Source organism: Triturus cristatus, chromosome 1_2, assembly GCF_964204655.1.
Source record: "Triturus cristatus chromosome 1_2, aTriCri1.1, whole genome shotgun sequence".
Lineage (NCBI taxonomy): Eukaryota > Metazoa > Chordata > Amphibia > Caudata > Salamandridae > Triturus > Triturus cristatus.
The window spans coordinates 994,222,044-994,240,506 of NC_140580.1; the positions used below are offsets into that span (position 1 = coordinate 994,222,044).

Sequence of the window (18,463 nt, forward strand, 5' to 3'; positions counted from 1 at the left end):
GCATTCTGGGAGCATTATACATAGCCTCATATTGCTAAACTTTGAAAACGTGTACACATTTTTATACTGGAACCACTGTCAGTAGTGCAGTCAGAGCTTACAACATTTACTTGGAGCGTTCACCCTAATAATAAAGGCTTTCAATTAATGAACCACAAATACAAGTTCGAACAGCATTAACATATGGACAAAAATATTACCTTAACTGCAGACGGTGCCCTTCCCTGATCCATAATGTGGTACTGCAAACTGGCAGCCAAAGGGTTTGTGCTGCAGGTTGGGCCTATTTGTCCCAAGGACAAAATACACATGAAAACGTGTTGCCCTTGACCCCGAACAATATGTCCTGGGCGTTGGGCTTTAGGAATTCCACATCCTTGCTTAAAAAAGAGCAGCACTGCAGCCCCACGAGGATATAGTTTGACTAGCCAAATGTAATCCACCTTGATAAAGGGTCTTGCTCCTCATTTCTCGAATGGCAGAGCCCATCACTCTACTTCAACCTATCTGCCTTGGTCCCCACCTGGGCCTCCCCATTTGGTACTTGGTGTGATAACATCCACCCTTCCAAATTGGGAACATTCGAATGTATTCTGTACCACTCTAGCTTCCACCTGCCATTTCACGCTTTTGTTTTATATTTAGCATTCTACCTCCTATTTTTTTTTTTCTTTCCTCCTCGTCTCTTAAAGTCCTCGCTGTAACCCAAGTGGCACTTTTGGGCAGGTATCAGGCTACTGTTGCCCTCCAAAGTTAGAAGTCGCCATTTTGACTCGCGAAGATAACAAATATACGAACCTGTTATAATCCAGAATAGAATAGAAATATGAAATCTTAAACTTGGTTCTCTGTTTTGTTTATAATTGCGCCGAAGTACAGTACACTGCTAATAACGGTTTGCCTGCTTTAAATAAGGTCCCCTTCACATGTAGCCCGCTTAAGTGATTCTGCAATTCTTTTGTGTAAGCAGCGATTGATTGGGTAATGGTCAAAAGCTTCGGACTGCGTTGCTGTTTTAACCCTTGTTTTTGGTAAATATCATTGCTTTCCTTTCATTTCGTTAGCAATGTCGATTTGTCTTCTCAATAACTTTTCTTCTTCATGTTTGACAGTCAGGTGGTCATATCGCAATGTAAAATTTAAGGCATGCTCATAATGCAACTTTTTCATTCTTGACTACATTTACTGGCTTTTATCATTTTGCCCAAATTTCTAATTTTGTAGTGTTTGGGGTTTGCATCCTTTTCCGACGGATAGCGTCGCAGTTTGTTTATAGTATACAGATGAACTTGTTTGGTTCAATTAAATATTAAATTGCTGAAATTCTAAAAACATTAAAAAGGGGAAAAGCAAAATGTCTGACGTTAGTTTCTATTTGCATTGAAGAGATTTCAAGCTTTGTTTTTCTTTCCTAGGTGGTTTTGTTCCAGATTATTGACCTCGTTCTGCTGTAATACAATTGTAACATACCAACTGATTACATTTGTTCTTGCCCCTGCATGCAGTGTAACACTTTAAATACAAATATGAGTCACATACATGTAACAAAATCTACATTCTCCAGCCCGGTCACAAGTTGTACTTTCTTGTGGGAGCTGCATCCGTCGTTATAGCATTTGGTATCTGCATTAACTCTAAACTCATCTTTTGATACTCTCCTTATTTGGAGATGATCAAAGACGTAATGCTCCCGTGATTAGCAGAGTTCTGTTAATGTGTAAGTGAATAATCACAGGATTAGGGATCAGGTTGTGAACCTTGGTATTCTGCAGGGACTTGAGCTCTGTAAAGGCTTGTTTCCTTGAGCTTCCTTCTTCAGGGCCCAGACTTGCTGACTCAATGTCTCTTGAGTTGACAGCCGTGTGACTCCTTTCTTTAATCATACTTTGTGGAATTATAGCAGAAACGCAGAGTGAGAACAGGTGCTAAATAAAGTAGGATGCAAAGTGGGCTTTTTCCATCAGAGTGAAGCTGTGAATTAAAGTACATTGGCATATGAAAGAGTATGCTTTGGACTAAACATCTAGATAGGGAAAAGGAATCCACAGTGAAGCAGATCCCAGCTGTTAAGGATTGTTCATCACTGTTGGACTGCACTGGTGCAGGCCGTTTAACTCTGCAGTCTTCTACAGGCAACAGTACTTGAGCTTTATTTCTCTGAACGAATATTGAACCTGTCCATGACTGATGAGAGAATCGACAATTTGTACTCCTAATATCTCCATGAAGGGTCTTTTCTAGACATGTGATTGTTCAATGATTCTATACTGGTTACCAACATGAGAATTTAAAGATCGTGTGCTGTAGGAATTTGCTAGTTGTACTAGTAATCTGGTACGTGTGGGGTTTTGTATTTTAAAATCATGGTCTTGCGACACGCACAGTCTTTCATAATGAGGTGTTTGCCCTTAATAGAGCCTAACACGGTACATTAAACAGTGAGTTATGGGTGATTTCGTAGCTGAGCCCAGCATGGTACTGTGCGCAAAGGATTATGGTGATGTCCTAGTAGGGCGCACATAAGTTAACATCAAAATAAAAGAGGCACTGAAGTGTTCTGCAGTTCATTTCCTTGTGCCTTTCTCCGTCATCCCCAACTGCCAGGGGAGAATTTGATCAAATTAATTTAAATATTCTTCATGCAAATTTATTTTATTTGGAACCACTTGTCGAGTGGTGTGCGTCAAAAATAAGCATACCTTTTTTATTTTTATTTAATCATACGAACCTACTCAGTTCCACAGTTTGCCACTGACTGGTTCAGAGCTCAATTCATTTAGTTTGGCATATGGTAGTGAAGTACTGGACTAAAGAGAGGATATTTATCTTAACCTGAGTTTACTTGTGCCTGTAATTAACGGTTATGTTCAGTTTGAACTTTGAATGTATTTTAGCCTTGATTTTAAAATGGTTATTCCTCGAACCTACTTTGCTCACTTGCATGTTTGTGATGGACTTTGCTAATTTCCTGCTCTTGTTTCCTAACAAGGTTTCCATCAGATCTCCCAAAGCAAGGTGGCAGTGCTTCTCTTGGCTGGGGGCCAGGGAACCCGCTTGGGCGTAACTTACCCCAAGGGTATGTACAACGTTGGCTTGCCGAGTGGGAAGACGCTGTATGAGATCCAGGCAGAGAGGATACGAAAAGTGGAAGAGCTGGCCAGTCATAGATGTGGCTCAAAGGGGACAGTGCCATGGTTGGTGTTATCTTTTTTCCATCCCCTGTGTCTTTGAAGGATGTACTTTGCTGTTGTCCCTGCTTAACCTATTGTGTTTTTTACTTGATTATTAACCTCTAGTTAAGGGTGTGCTATAAGCATGTAGCTTTTAATTGGATATTTTTGGTGCCCTGTGTGTGTGTTTTTTGTTGTTGTTGTTGTTGTTGTTTCGTTTAACGCTGATGGATTTTAAAGTGGGGAGTGACGGAGAACCAGACTGTCCAGGAGTGAACAAATGGAATGGACCTTTACATTGCAGCCGAACGCACCATATACCACAGGAGGGGGTTGCCCCAAAATGTTTTACTGAATTTGGGGGCCGTGGAGACGGTATTTTGGGTTTGATCTAGGAGATGACATGCAACAAGACACGCCTCACAATTCTCAGGGGGCACTTAGGAGACACAATGAGGAGCAGCCCTAGTGACAAAGACTCTAGGTCCTCTCTTGTTTCAGGTCCCTCCAGGGTGGGTCATGAGTTTGAAACGACCAAGGATACTATTTAAATTCCACATACAATTCTGGGAAATGAAGGGTAGCTATCGAACAGGGCGAGATCGGCATGTGACCAAAGTTTGTAATACTGTTTTTTTTGGAAATGTTGACTCTAAAACAAAATAAAAAGATTTCTTTAAAAAAAAAACACGATGTATTGTAATGTCTCGTTATAAATCTCTAAAGTAGTTGAAGGATGACAGGCACGCGTTTTACCCAGCCATTAATTAGTCAAATCCTTCAGCTTGCATCAGTTGTGACTAGATGGGCTTTTGTTATCTGCATTCCCAGTAATGGTAATGCCGAGATTGTTTTTTCCAAAAATAACAGTTGATGGACAGAATGTTGAACAATGTCAATCTTTCATCCCAGTACAGAGATCTGGGCCTAAATCCATGTTCAGTATTCTGTCCATTTTTTCTCTTTTCATTTGTCACCTTAAGTTGGCAGGGGTATGCTCAGACGTGGGTCCCGTGCTCACTGCGCCACTAGAGTCAACCTAGCCTGGCTGATAAGGGGCGATAACCCGGGTCCCTGTATGCTTGTTTCCGTTCCAGGGTGGACCTGGCTTGGCAGTTCGGGCTGGACTGTTCCCATATGGCTGGGTCTAAACTGTGGTGGGCAAAAAAAGATCAATTAAACCCAGATCTGTTGACTTGGGGTGAATGGTTGCATTGTTAAGCATTCGTCCATCATCTGTTCTTTTTGCAGTTGCCTTTTCCTGCATTAGATTTGCGCGTGGCCATCTATTCTTGGACTTCCTAGTCATGTCAATCCCGTAAATGAGGGCTTGGCTTTTAACATCCCGAGACACATATAGAGAATTTTTAACTCTTTTGTAGGTTCATTTTTCTCCTATTTTATGAAGGCAATCCACCATTTTTTAATTTGCTGTGTTGTGGAAAGTTTCAACTTTATAATCCTATTTCGTTATTCTCTTAACCCCCTGATAAAAACCACATGGGCAAAATTAAAAGTTCGTTTCAAATTTCACATTCCATGACCCGAACATTAGCCTGGCATTTTTTTATTAAAATGCAGTGATCAACTATAATACTCCATTCCAAATTTAACCTAGCGAGGGCTCTACAGTGTAGCTGTCGCTTTTGAAGAAAGTTATTAGCCTTTTTAGGTCTCGCCTAGGCAGCGTGAATGCACTGTCTCTCCGAGACCTAAAGTAATCCGTATAGCGAGAGTAATCCCTCCTGCTGCTTGCCTATGGCTTGCAATAGGGTTTATTATGCGTCACTTAGTTTCCAGCCACCCTATTGGTTTTTGCTCCGATTCATCACTTCCGTTTTCTTCCTTTTTTATCAGAAGCCGCACTGACCAACTACAGTTTTATTGCGCTTTACTTGCTTATGTCTTTGGGTCGGGACTACTTTTCTTCATCATGTGTTTCCCTGCCTATGCGCCACACATGCTTCACATCCTCTCCCATGTGCTTCTTTTCCCCAGCGATGTTTTCGGTGCATTTTGTGCTCCAGTCCTCCCAGCAACAAAAAAAAAAAAACACCCCCCCCCCCCCCCCCCCCGCCTTTACCCCCGTAATCAAGAATTTTTTAATGTTTTTTTTGGGCACCCCACTGTTTATTGCGAGCCTCCGGTCAAGGTTGGTCCCGGGCTCTGGCGTAGCATCCAGTAGCTGATACTTGTTATTTTCAGTGCCTTATGAGCACTTTCACTTTGAAAATGGTGGCCACGCCCCTTTCTTTCAGCATCTGCCGTCTGGTACTGGATCCGCAGGCATGGCTTGATCTGAGTCCTCTGGGACTCGAGAATTACCCCTCCCAACCAGTCTGCACGGGACACGCTGCAGGAATAGTGTTATCATTGCAATGCTCACCTACCTATGAACCCTGCACTGAAAAGTGGCTTCCACCGGCAATGGCGCCCGTGCACTTACTCAGCACATTATTTCTGTTGGTTAATCGTGCGCCATGCTGTGCATTCACTTTAGCAATGCACCCTGTATTCACTTTAACAGTGTGCTCTGAATTCACTTTAACAGTGCGCCTGTGTGCCTAATCAGATCATTTCTTTCCCCTTTGACAAAGGAGCAGCGCGGCACGCCCCAGTTCCTTTCCGGCCTCTCGTCACAGCAGGTTGCACTTTAATTAATCTCAGGCTTCCCACAACACTTCCCAACCCGCGCTCTGCATTCAAATAGGCGCGTTTTCACAACTAGGCAGCCCAAGCTGGCCTCAGGGAATGAGTTGAGTCAATGCTGTTTGCAATGCAACACATACGGCAGCCAGGCGGGCAGAGCAGGAGATGTAATGAGTTTTATTTACTCTCCACGTGGCATTTATTCCCCTGCAATCAGTGCTTTAAATGGGCCGGTACTTACAGGTACTGAGTACCGGCACTTTTCTTAGGTCAGAGAGAGTACTGGTACCCTGATTGAGAGCACAGCAGGCTCAGGTTACTTATCTCCTCCAGCTCAGGGCAGATGCCGCCCTGCTTCCGAGGAGCTTGCAAGACACTGAGCCCCTCAGTGGCATTTTGCACAATCGCTGCTGTAGATTTCAGCAGCTCTCACTTGAATGGCCCCAGACTGCAGGGGTCTGAGAGGGCTTGCCATGCGTCATGCTGTGATCAGCAGGACAGGGTCTAGACAGACCCTGCACTGTCGATCAGGTGCGCAATGGCTATTAGGCTTATAGTGTTAAGGCCCCTCCTTTCTCCATCAGGCGTGTGAAATCGTCTGGGGCTGCCAGTCAGTAATCCTGTCCCATTTAGGGAAATGCACTGGCCGTACTAAAGTGTGCGGCAGCGTCACACAATCATCTACCTTCCCCAAAGCAGGTTAGTTTCCCATCACTAATCGCTGCCTTTGTATGATAACATGACTGACCTGAATACTGGCTCCATGGGTGTAAAGTTAGCCCTGCCCGTAGGGCAATGAACAGCAGGGAACGCCGCAGCACTCCAGGAATAAGATCTAAATGGATTTGGTTGAGGGTAAGTTAAGATGAACATAGAAGGAAGGGAGAGGGATAGCTGTATAGAAGTGAGGTGACAGGTGAAGTTAGGATTGCCACTTTTTTCACATGAAAATACCAGATATTTGTTGAGTTCTGAAATCATGAATGGGCTTTGAAACGGTATTTTAACACAAATGTGTGTACAGTCAAAAATCCTGTGCATTTCCTGTTAACTTAAATAATCGTTTATACATACATACATGTCTGTGTGGTCGCCGACCTGTGTGTGCCTATTTTTGTGAGAGAAAGAGGGAGAGAATACGAGTTCTCAAGATATATTTTAAAGGGAATGGGCGGAATGATTTTGTGTTCATCTCAGCTGGTTTTGCTCTTTGTCTGTGTGCACGCTTGAGAATGTATAGTATTGTGCCAAACAACAAATAACATATGGCATTAAGGACCAGCAGCAAATATTACAAAACAAGGAAATGTTAACATATCCTGTTTGGCTTTCTATTTGTGTAATGAGTTAACCTGATTTGTTTACATAAACGCATTTCTCATGCGTTTTGATATGTGCTGCAACTGGTACAGTAGTCACTATGTATCATCATAGCTTGCCCTTAGCGCCGCCCCTAGCCCCGCCCATTTGCCACACCTCTAACTCATTTTAATGAGTACCTGCACTTATTTTTTCCCATTTAAAGCACTGCCTGCAATTGCGGAGTAGGAGTGTGTGTCTGAAAAGTGCGTGGAAGGGAGGGCTGGATCTACTCTACTGCTCTCTGTACAAAATGCTTTATTGCCGTGTTACATGCTACATTTCCAGTAGAATTGGCATTTCCGTCTGCAGATTGCTCGTGGCATATTTATTTTCTTTGTCCAGAAACCGACACCATACCACCTATCATTATTCTTTAAATAGAATGAACTGGGCGGGATCGACAGGGCACAGCGTGCGCCCACTTTAATTTAATGGAAACCATTCTCCTACTGTTTATTAGGTCTCGCCTAGCGTTGCAGCGTGAATGTGCTGCCATCGCTTTGAGAGGCATGCAGTATATACTGTAGTGTGGAAGCTTCGTGGAAGCTCCGCCCACTCTCTGCCCATTGGCTTTTGTCCTAAATGCTGCCTTCTGATTGGTTTGAGGCTTGTTAGTCCCTCCTCATTCATCATTTGTATCCTTCCACGGCTATTGGCCCCTTTACTCCTGGCACTATTTTCTTTTAGGTCTTGCCTAGCGTTGCAGCGCAAATGCGCTGCCATCGCTTTGCGAGACATGCAGTATATACAGTAGTGTGGAAGCTCCGCCCACTCTCTGCCCATTGGCTTTTGTCTTAAATGCTGCCTACCGATTGGTTTGAGGCTTGTTAGTCCCTCCTCATTCATCCTTTGTATCCTTCAACGGCTATTGGCCCCTTTACTCCTAACCCTATTTTCTTCCCTGTCTCCCCACCCCACCGCCCCCTCCCTCAGTCTGTGACTTCTCAACCTCTACCGCCCTCCACTCCCGTTCGTGTTTTCTCGCCTGCCAGCACTTCCGTTTTCATCTTTATTATTGCCACCTTGAAATATGCAAGTTCAAGATGCGTGCTGTACAAAAACTTCTAGTGTTTAATGAACTAGATTTTAATGTTACTCTAAATATAATAAGACTCTAGGCAACATTCGGGGTATGCAGGGCAACTGACACCTCTTAGTTCACAAATGACATTGTTGTCGGGCGGGAGGAGCGGCAGTGTTTTAACCCATGCTTAAAACGAGCACTTTTAATAACTTCCTTTCCATTCAGTGCTATAATCTTGTGTACTGAGGTGACGTGCTAAAGAAATGCACTTTTTTGAATTCTGAAGAGAAATTAGCGCACATTTACATCATGTTTACTGTATGAATAACATGCCGATCATTTTCACGGCTCGCCCACTGGCTCGTATACGCTTGGCTCGTCTCCGGTTGGCTCTACCTGTTAATTAATATATTGGCTTGTGCGCCTCTAACAAGGAGAGATGAATGGGGACATGACCGTGAGCCCGGTAGATGGTAGAGAAATAGACCGGTGCAGACAAAGTCAGTCTCCATTGCCCCACGTCAGAATCATCACTTCAATAACCTGGAAATCTGCCGGCAACTCCTGCATGCCTCAACCTCATCCCCCTCACCTATTCTTAGCAGAAGCAGCAGATTCTGAGCTGTGCCCTGCTGGTGCAGAGGAGCACCGCAGAGTCTGTAGAAGCACTGGGATCCCTAGCCTCTACGTGCGGGCACCTAAGCCTTCCGGGTGCCTTCACACTCAGGATAAATGAATACATTTTGTTCTGTGCTTTAGTCGCCCCTCTGTGAGCACGGTCTGGTAGATGAAGCTCTGTGTTATTAAACACATTCAGGGAGGTGGTTGTGTACAAACAAACAACAGCCACAATACTGTACGTTTTGAACGTGTAGTTAAATACCTGCTCATCGAGTACCTCATTGGCTGATCATTCCATGGCACTACCAAATTACATTTGGACCCATTTGTTCAACTGTAAAACACTCCCTTCTATGGGTCATTTAACAGATCGGGGCTTTGGGGTTAGGTAACCTACTTTGGATGCTGTGTAAAAGAGAAAATGCAAAAATTAATTCAATGAAACTAAGCAACCAGTACTGTCTAAAACACTGTTAAAACTGTTAATGTCTATGTTCTCATAGATGCGAGTAAAGTACTCTTAATATCCTAATGAAATCTGAACGCTTTTAACTAACACCAGGCGACCTTTGACAACTAGGCAATTAATACATTTTTATGTACCCCAAAGCCCCCGCCCCCTTGGCAAACTTCATTGCCTCCCAGTGTTTGGGGAATAACCAAGATGCAGAAAAGTGAGTCAAATAGTCTAGAAAATGAATGAGAAGCCGGGATTCGGATTCACATGCTCTGATCCCTATTGCGTTGGTTAGTCTGTAAGCACTACTTTTATTAATGAGTTTCGCATTAGTAAAGCACCACGGTGTGCATGCGTGGCGACACTTCACCCATGAGGTACGTGCCAAGCAATTGTTGATACAATCTACACTTTCCGTCTTTTTCAATGTATTTATAAAGAAGTGCAGGACCTTTCCAAGGGATTTTGCACACTACATACATTCACTCCAAAAATAAAACGTATAGGTAAAAAACATTGCCATTTACAACGTCAATAGCTCTAACTCACAAATGCGAGACCTATTTGCATTGCAAATGCTTGTTTTTAAACATGCGTTCCAGAGTGTCAGATATAGCCACTGCCTATAGATAAGGCTCGGCGGCGGGGAGGGCAGAGAAGCAAAAGGACTCTGGCAAGGACAGTGTTTACTTCTCCTGCTCTGCCTTTGTCAGCCTCCCCCTCCCTCTTTCTTTATTTCTCTTCTTCCTTCTGTCTCTGTCTCGCTCATCCTAACTTGTTGAAAACCGTGACTTTAAGATACGTTTCTTACCCTTTCTTTCCTCTCCTTTATTTCATTTGTTCCCTTATGAAATGGATCCCCAAAAAAACGCTGTTGCTGGGAATGTTGTCTTTTTTTCTGTCATTTTTCATTTTCTCTTCCCTTTGGTTCTCTTCCCCAGATCCCAGGTCCTTGCGTTTCTTTTCTTCCTTCGCTCTGTCTCCCCGGCTGGAGGTTTGCTCTGTCCACCGCCCTCAAAAGCTTTCCAACACCCTTTAATCTTTTATGATCTAGTTCAGGTCTCTTAATAAAGCTGTAGAATGACACTTCTCCTCTCACTGCAAGCCTTGAAGTATCTTCATGTGAAAAGACATGCAAAGGTGGGTGATATTGTATATGGCAGCAATTGTACTATGTATTAGATAACTGTAAACCCAGAGAAATGACCGTAGTTCCAAAGGTTGAAAACACACAAAACAATTCCAATTTACATACACTGTCATGCAATGTGTTTCTCTTAAGAAAATGTTATTAAAAATACTTGACAAAAAAAATCCTGTCCAAATTGCTCCTCCACTCAGACCATTTTTTTTTTTTTTTTAAATGTTTTTTTTTTAACCCCTGGGTCTTCTGCTCCTTCAATACAGCCCCCGGGTAATGCACTCCCCTCCCCAGCGTAGACAAATGAGCATATATTGTTTTCTTTTTGCCAATGTGTAACATCGGCTAAATGCATTGGTGCAGGTAAAAGATCTGTGTGGACAAACCCAAAAGGAAACAGCTATTGGCTTTCCCAATGCTTGTTTTATCTCGCAAATTAGGCAATCTCTTCTGTTTGGTTGTTTTTATGATGATGCCGGATCCGAGTAAGCCAGTTTCTACAGCCCTGTTGATCACCAGGCTGGGGCATTTGCATACACCATACATAACCTTAGGCAGTGATGCATGAATGATGCAAAAAAAATAAAATAAGGATACACTCTCATCCAATTTGAAAGATGACTCTGAGATGCTCCTAGAAATGTATCACTATCCAGGAGCGAATCTGGCAGCTGGTGGTTGATGAGGTTCCATGAGGATGAGCTAAAGCCTCATGTGGAAGAGACTCATTTCTGCAACTCATTGTTCCAAAACCCAGCTGACTTCATCAGTAAACTTCTCAAAGATACAAATTTGCAACTCTGCCCCTGGACCTGATTAGACGCGATTAAAAAAAGGTCTGTGTCCTAATATTAGAGCTTGCACTGTGCTACAAAAAGATCTTTTTGAAAATAACCTTTTTATAGATTGCTAAACGTCTCTTACTAAATGGGGTTTTGTATATCAGCAGTCAGTTAGTGTTCTGAGTTCAAGCTCACTTGAAGCGTTGAACTGCTCTGCAAACTGCTGCAAAAGAGAAAATTGCATTCTTTGATTGAAGAGTCCTTTGCCATCAGCGCCACATACTGAGCCATGGTGCAGTGCACGTGTATGTACATTTACTCAATGACTGTCATTTTTAGGTCTCGGCTCGAAGGCTGCGCTTGCGCAGTCTCGCTCCGAGATTTAATGTTTTGGAGAAGAGGGGCTTGAACCCGCCCCTCTTCTCTCCTCTTCTCCTGAGGTTTCTCTCTCCGAACAGGCCCCGTCCTTTTCGGATTCGGGGGCGTGTTTTTTGCTACTTTTCTCATTATCTCCTCCAGCCAATGGCAAGAGGAGAGAACAGAAAAACACGCCCTCGAATACGGAAACGCCGCTGCCTTTCTCCGAGGCATTTCTGCTTCGCCTCGGAGAAAGGCGGCGGTGTTCATGGCTCTCGCCAGGTAAGCCAAGTCGAACCCATTGCCATAAGCTATCCTCCCATGTCGAACTATCAAGCATTTTATGTCTGAGCCGTTAACCTGAGCTCACCAACGTCTTACCCATTAGCCACCTATGACTTCAACCCACTTATGACTTCACCCAAAAGGTTCACAGGCACAGCTCCCTCGCATTTACTCACGAGCCCTCAAGTCTTTCCCCGTCCACTTGTCTTAATCTCAAAGGGCTCCTATTACCCGCAACCCAACAGTAATGCACACATTTCGCATGCCCATCCTGCATTAATACCCGCCGGGAGGTCACTGCGCGTGCGCCCACCTCCGACAAAGGAGTACAATGGGCTGCCTACAATCTGCGGGACGCTGGCGTGGCGGCCATCTTAAGACGGGGCTTTCTCAGAACCATGCCAATGATCCCATACCGCTGCCGCCATAGTCAGTCGGGGTGACTGGTTGTGGGCTTGGATATACGTCAAGAGCTCGGAACTGTTGGTGGTCGCCGGTGAGGGTAAACAAACAGCTTCTAACGGCAGACATCTTGCGTTAGCCTAGTTCCCGTTCATTACAAAGAAAACATTGTGATATACAGGTAATTCTGGCTACCTGGCTTAGTGTTCAAGGAGACCCGTGAGTCCCACTTCACAATGCGGACAAGTGTGACTGCCATGGTAAACTTGTAGGCAATCTTCAGCCCGATAAGTACACATTTGAATACAGTCAGGATGTTATTAACCACATTTAGCGGTAATGGGAACATGGATAACATACATAACATAGACCTAAAAGCACTCTCGTTGGGGGTATGTCACCCTCCTTGGACTCTTCATCAGCCCCAAAATATACAAAATGACCCCCCCCCCTCCCTTCCCATCATTGACTTTAGTGGGATCATCAGGTCTGAAAATCTTCCCACCCTCAAACTGTTTTCAACCCCTTAGATATCAATGGACGTAATCTCCAAACAGCTTAGTCTCTCCCTTGGAGAGCCAAACGGTCACTGGCTATGACACTGCCCACAGTTGGATGTGCACTGTGGGACTTGTAGTATGGTTGTTGGAAAATCTAGGAGTGGTGTAAGATGTTGAAAATGACTGGTTAAAAGGTCGGGTGACAGTTGCACTCAAGCCAGACCTAAAAAAAAATCAACGCTCTCCCGTGAATACGAACAGAAGACGTCTGTGAAAGGAGTATTAACGGAAAATTAATTCCGGTCTCAAATAAAGGGCTGTCGAGTTACAGAGGGTGGGAGACCTATTATTAGGGTGCAAACCTTGCAGGCTTTCCATGTGACTGTTAAGAGCAAGGTGAGACTTTAAGTAGGGGGTTCCAGATTGCTGAAATACAGTATACTGTATGTCATGATGAACCTGGTGTTTAATGTTCTTCCTAGAGAGAGATCGGAGTTTTGTCTAGTGGAAGTTTTGACTCCTGGAAAGGTAGCACATAGGGTTAATGTGCCTGCAGCAAAGAACATGTACCATGCAGATCACAAAGTGCACATAATGTAAATAGGTCAGTGGGGTACTGCGTGTGTGTGTGTGTAGGTGGCTCTGTGGGTGGCTCTATTTGTGTGTGGGTTGCTCTATGTGAGTGGCTCTGAGGGTGGCTCTGAGGGTGGCTCTGTGTGTGTGGGTGGCTTTCTGTGTGGCTCTGTGTGGGTGCAAATGCAATAGGTCTCGCATTTGAGAGTGATTAAGCTATTGACATTGTAAATAACAGTGCCGTTTCTTTAAATGTTTTAAGAACATAAACAAATATAATGTCATGAACAATGCCAATAGCTCTAACTTTAACAATGCCGAGACCATTGCATTGCAAATGCTTGTTTAAAAAGGTGGTGCACATTTTAGAACTCTAGGGTTGGCACTGACCTTGGTGAACCCAGTATCAGTGTTACTATCAGATTCTAATCGAATTCATCCTGCTGCTTCAGTAGACAATCCTCCTGGTTTACCATAGGTATGGTTCCATACTTGGCCACCAGTATGCCTCAAAATTAAATCTTGATTCCCACTAAGAATATTCAGAGCTTTCTGCTTAAATGCTGGACTTTGTGAAAGTTGCAGTTTTACTCCACCAGAACAAAGTTCAGTTTTTCTGCTCAGATAAAAGGCGGTGACCTTTCCTTTTTTTCCTGTATTGCGTGTTTTATTTAGTTGTGGTCAACCTAGACTGTTTTATTAAGCTTGACAATTGCTAGACGACTTACACAAGTTAATTGGGTTATCCATGTACTCTTACTGCTTATAGCAGAAGAACTGGATAGGCTTATCTAGACTCCAGAGATCAGGATTCAAGGACCAAACCTCCTGAAATATGCTATTTATTTATCTTTTTTTACGGACTAAAAGGATTCCTCAAATAGCCCAGCTAAAATCACGTGTCGGTTCTTCTATGGTTAGCGTAGATCATTTCAACAGCAGTGCTAGCTGTTCTTGACTATCCTTGATTAACTTAGCAGGTGTTGATTTGTATTTGCTTTTCATTTCACTTTTGGTTGTACCAGTAATTAAAAGGTGCTGAAACCACCAGTATTCTGTGTGTGACATCGTATTGTAAATAATTAGCACTCTGCATCTTACTGATTTCTCCCACGAAGCAGAACCTCTCTGACTTGAAGGAGGCACATGTTAGTAAGGACAGCAATGGAACGTCTACAGGGGGGAGATATGTTAACCTCCAAGACCGAGAGAAGATAATGTAAATGAGATCTGAATATGTTTTATCGGGGACTGTAATTATTGTTTCATGATTGTCTCAAGTATCACTTGCATCATAACTATATTGCCAATGCACGTGTGACTTGGTTTTTTCATGTCATGCCTTGATTTCAATAAAAAATATTTATAAAAACAAAATGTTAGTAAGGACAGATTGCATCATCTCAGTCAGCCATTACTCTGTTGTCACAGGACCAAAGTGTAACCGAGGATTCTGATGGATACCCTCCTCTGTTTTCATGTAACTGAAGCTTGGTATCCGTTGGGAGCATTGCATTTGACATAGAGCTGTGGTACTGTTTATGCTCTGGGTGATTCCTCCCACTGTGGTCGGATCAACCATTAAAGTACTCTAGCTTGTCTAGTGTTCTTTCACCACTGTTGGTTACTTACATCCTTAGCCTCCATTCTCATCAGGAGGAACTCCCCTGCTGCAGATGATTTATGTACTTTGTCCAGTCTGTTAAGTAGTATCGGATTCTGTTATTTCTTTCAGATCCATATCCAGATTGGCACCAGCCGAACAGCCAGCATTTTATTAATTTTCTTCCCATTTTCCATCTTTCTGTTTGGAAGTTGTAAGACATCCTATTTTGCCTTTATTTGTTGTTTTCCCCTTTTTCTGCCACAAATGCAGGGAAACATTGCCTTCATACCACACCCTGCCGCTCTCTGGAGTTGCTTAAATGTCTCTTTGGAATCGCATGTTTCTGATACAGGCCTGCTCATGAGATTTAGCCCTCGTTTAGCTGATCACTGCTTGAAGTGCTGAATTCCCTCTTCGTTGTTTCACTTGGAGTGATGTTTTGTGGCTGGAATAGTTGCTTCCTGTTCTTGCCATTGGCACCCCACTCTGAGTGCTTCACAAGCAGGCCATCCACCTTTTTGCTGCTGTATCAGAACCGGAGGCAGGGGTTAGGCGGGGGGTTAAGAGTGACCTCATTGGCTCCGTTGAGTAAACGGGAGGTCTACATTCCATTTAGAGTTCTCTTGATAGGACCCAATTCACGGTAGTTCGAGCACTGCAAGCAGCCTGAATTCACGACCAGCGTGAGGAGTCCTGTAACAAAGCGCCTATCACACTCCCCACCACTTCACATCATGCTACACCCCTGCTGATATTTTATTCCTGGTGAACATTATTGGTGTTTTCACTATCTATTTGCTGTAGCAGTCGCTGGTTTATTGCTTTTCACTTGTAATGTCTACTTAATACGAGGCATTCTCACGTCTCCAGTTTCTGCTTTTAAATGTTTGATCTACTGTAAAGAGTTTAGCCAAAATATGTTTAATGAAATTACTAATCGCCCAGTGAACTTTAGTGTGGGTGCATGGTAAGGTAGTTTGGGCACTCACTGCCTCATGTGAGGAGACCAATATATGCTGTTCTGATGTTCAAATCTTGACTCCAGATAGTTGGAATTAACAAACCTACACACAGGAGAAGTCATTCAGTCTGTCTTTCTTGGGTGCAGGGCGTACCCATCTGATGTGACCTTGCTAATCATTCTCTCGCCACATGCCTGAGGCTTTGGGGCATTGCTTTTCTGACATTCAGATTAAAATAGTCTTGCTTTGGGAGCCCGGTTTTAACAGTTGCTAGTTCGCACGAGAGGCTCAATACCAGAGTCTTTAAATGTTTCAGTAGGCTTTGGAATGCCCTCCTAGGGATCGACATGAGACTGGCTTTGAGATCCCTGAATATGATCTCTAGGATGCTGCGATTTATTTACATTTATTCACATTTTTCTGACCTCTTGGCCTACTCTTCTCAGTGTGTCCATTTGTAGCTTACCAGGTGCCTGTTTAGCAATGGCATCCAACAATTGAGCAGATGTTGATATTCCAATTTGTCACTTCCACATTTCATTCACTTTTAAATCTTGTTACTGCACATGAGTCCAGAGATTACTCCAGATCTCAACACTTGTGTTGAGGAAATATATTGTTAGAGCTGACGACTGGTCCTAAAGAATTTTGTTCAGCATTATTATGTATAATACTATTCATATTATGCACATTACCCCAAGGGTTCCCTTGGCTCTGAATCTACTCCGTTATTCCGTCCATTGACACGTTGCATTCCCACTCATCACACACATTTCCATTGTATCTTCAGACATGGAATGGACAAGTACTTTGCCGAATGTACAGCCTCACTTATTCTTTACTGACCTGTCTGCTATTGCTGGAATTTCAACACCTTTAAATCAACCATTCTTTTCTGGGTATCTTCTCTTTCACTGTTGAAAAATAGATCATGGTTATTCTGTGTTAGGCTCACCACTCAGGTTGTTTAATGATGAGTAAATGTTTCTAAACACTACAAGCTATTCTGTTAAGCTTTGTCAATTCAGGGAACTTTCACTCTGGAAGGGAGAGGATATGAAACTGTGAGGAAGCATAGTTATTCAGCCTTTTGGAGAGATGTAGCCTTGTATGGGGTTGACCTGTCTGATAAGGCGTGTAAACTGCGACAACTCTTTAGACCATTTTTTAAAAATGGCATAGTCGCTATCCAATCCATTTGAAAGAGGGAGATGGTCTTGTTTTGTGCAGTCATCCTTGTACAGGGTTGTTGAAGTGCTCTAGGGAGGGCACTGTACTAAACTTGGTGATATACCGTAAATTAAAAATGCGCATTTCTGTGTTTTAGGTACATTATGACTAGTGAGTTCACTTTGGGCCCCACAGAGAAGTTCTTTGTAGAGCACAACTACTTTCACCTGGATAAGTCCAACGTTATCATGTTTGAGCAGAGGATGCTGCCAGCTGTGACTTTCGATGGGAAGGCCATCTTGGAACAGAAGGACAAGCTTGCTATGGCTCCAGGTATACAGTTCAACTGAACAATCTTTTTCTTAACTTGATATTCTATTTAACTGTTTTCTGAGGGCAAGCAATATGAAGGTGTGAGCTTACTACTCTAAACGCTTACCTGTTACAGGCACTAAACATGCATTGTACACTATTAATTTCCCACCACCAATTTCCCCCCCAACTCCTACTGTAACACTGCTAAAAGGTAATTAGCTAGTCCACGTCACAGGCCTCTATTATGCACAACGAATTTTGGTCTAAATCAGTGTCACTTTTCACCGATTTAATGTGCCTATACTAGTAAAAGTTCCTCTGTTGATAATGGCATTTCACCCACATAGTGGTTTTCATACGAGGCGGCAGAGAGGACACAACAACCTTGTCAGACCCTGTTTGGGGTTTACATGGAGAGCAGGAGCCACTGGGTCATTTGCCTTGGAGGCTAGGTTTATTTGCCTATGATTGGGCCAAGTTCAAGCCCTTCAGCACTTGACTGTCAGTGGAGGCAATGGCCAGCCACTCATAGGCTTCTCCGCGGTAGTGTGGGTACTCGGGACTCAACACTTACCCAGTAGTGCAATAACTGAATGTCCCACCCAGTGCTTTACTTAGATAAAAAAAATATGCTTTGATACACTGTTAAAATGGAATACAACACAGATAATGGCAGCAGATACAAACTTGTTGTGGTGCTAGCGTTACTGAACCTTGGCTACCGCCCTCCCTTCCCCCTTCTTCCCAGGTGTTCCTCCTTTTGTATGTCAAAAGTGGCTATGCAGCATGAATTGAGGTCTGGCACTGATACCCCATTTCAATAGCATGTGCGCTCAGTTCAAGTGTCTCACCTCATGCAGGTCTCGGCTCCCTTGTGCTTCTTGCAGATGATGCACTAGCAGCAGACGCAGCCTTTGCTTCAGGCAGGCAGCAACAGAATTGAGTTGCCCCCTGGAGTCCTTCAGCATCTGTGGGTCCTGGATACCAGCAGTGGGCTTTAGCATCTGTCGAACCTGCTTCTGGGTGACTTTGTGATGGGCAGCAGGTGGGCCTCTTAATGGGCGATGGGGACAGTTAGGAGGGTCAC

At 43.6% G+C, this 18,463-nt stretch overlaps 1 protein-coding gene across 1 annotated transcript in view; it reads left to right on the top strand.

Annotated features, from left to right (window-relative positions):
- The window catches only part of UAP1L1 (UDP-N-acetylglucosamine pyrophosphorylase 1 like 1), a 166,204-nt gene that overhangs the window by 19,077 nt on the left and 128,664 nt on the right, over positions 1-18,463 (top strand). The window contains exons 2-3 of the mRNA XM_085611235.1: positions 2,990-3,194; positions 17,219-17,394. Of these exons, the coding sequence (XP_085467361.1) occupies positions 2,990-3,194; positions 17,219-17,394 (381 nt within the window). The remainder of the gene's footprint in view (positions 1-2,989; positions 3,195-17,218; positions 17,395-18,463) is intronic.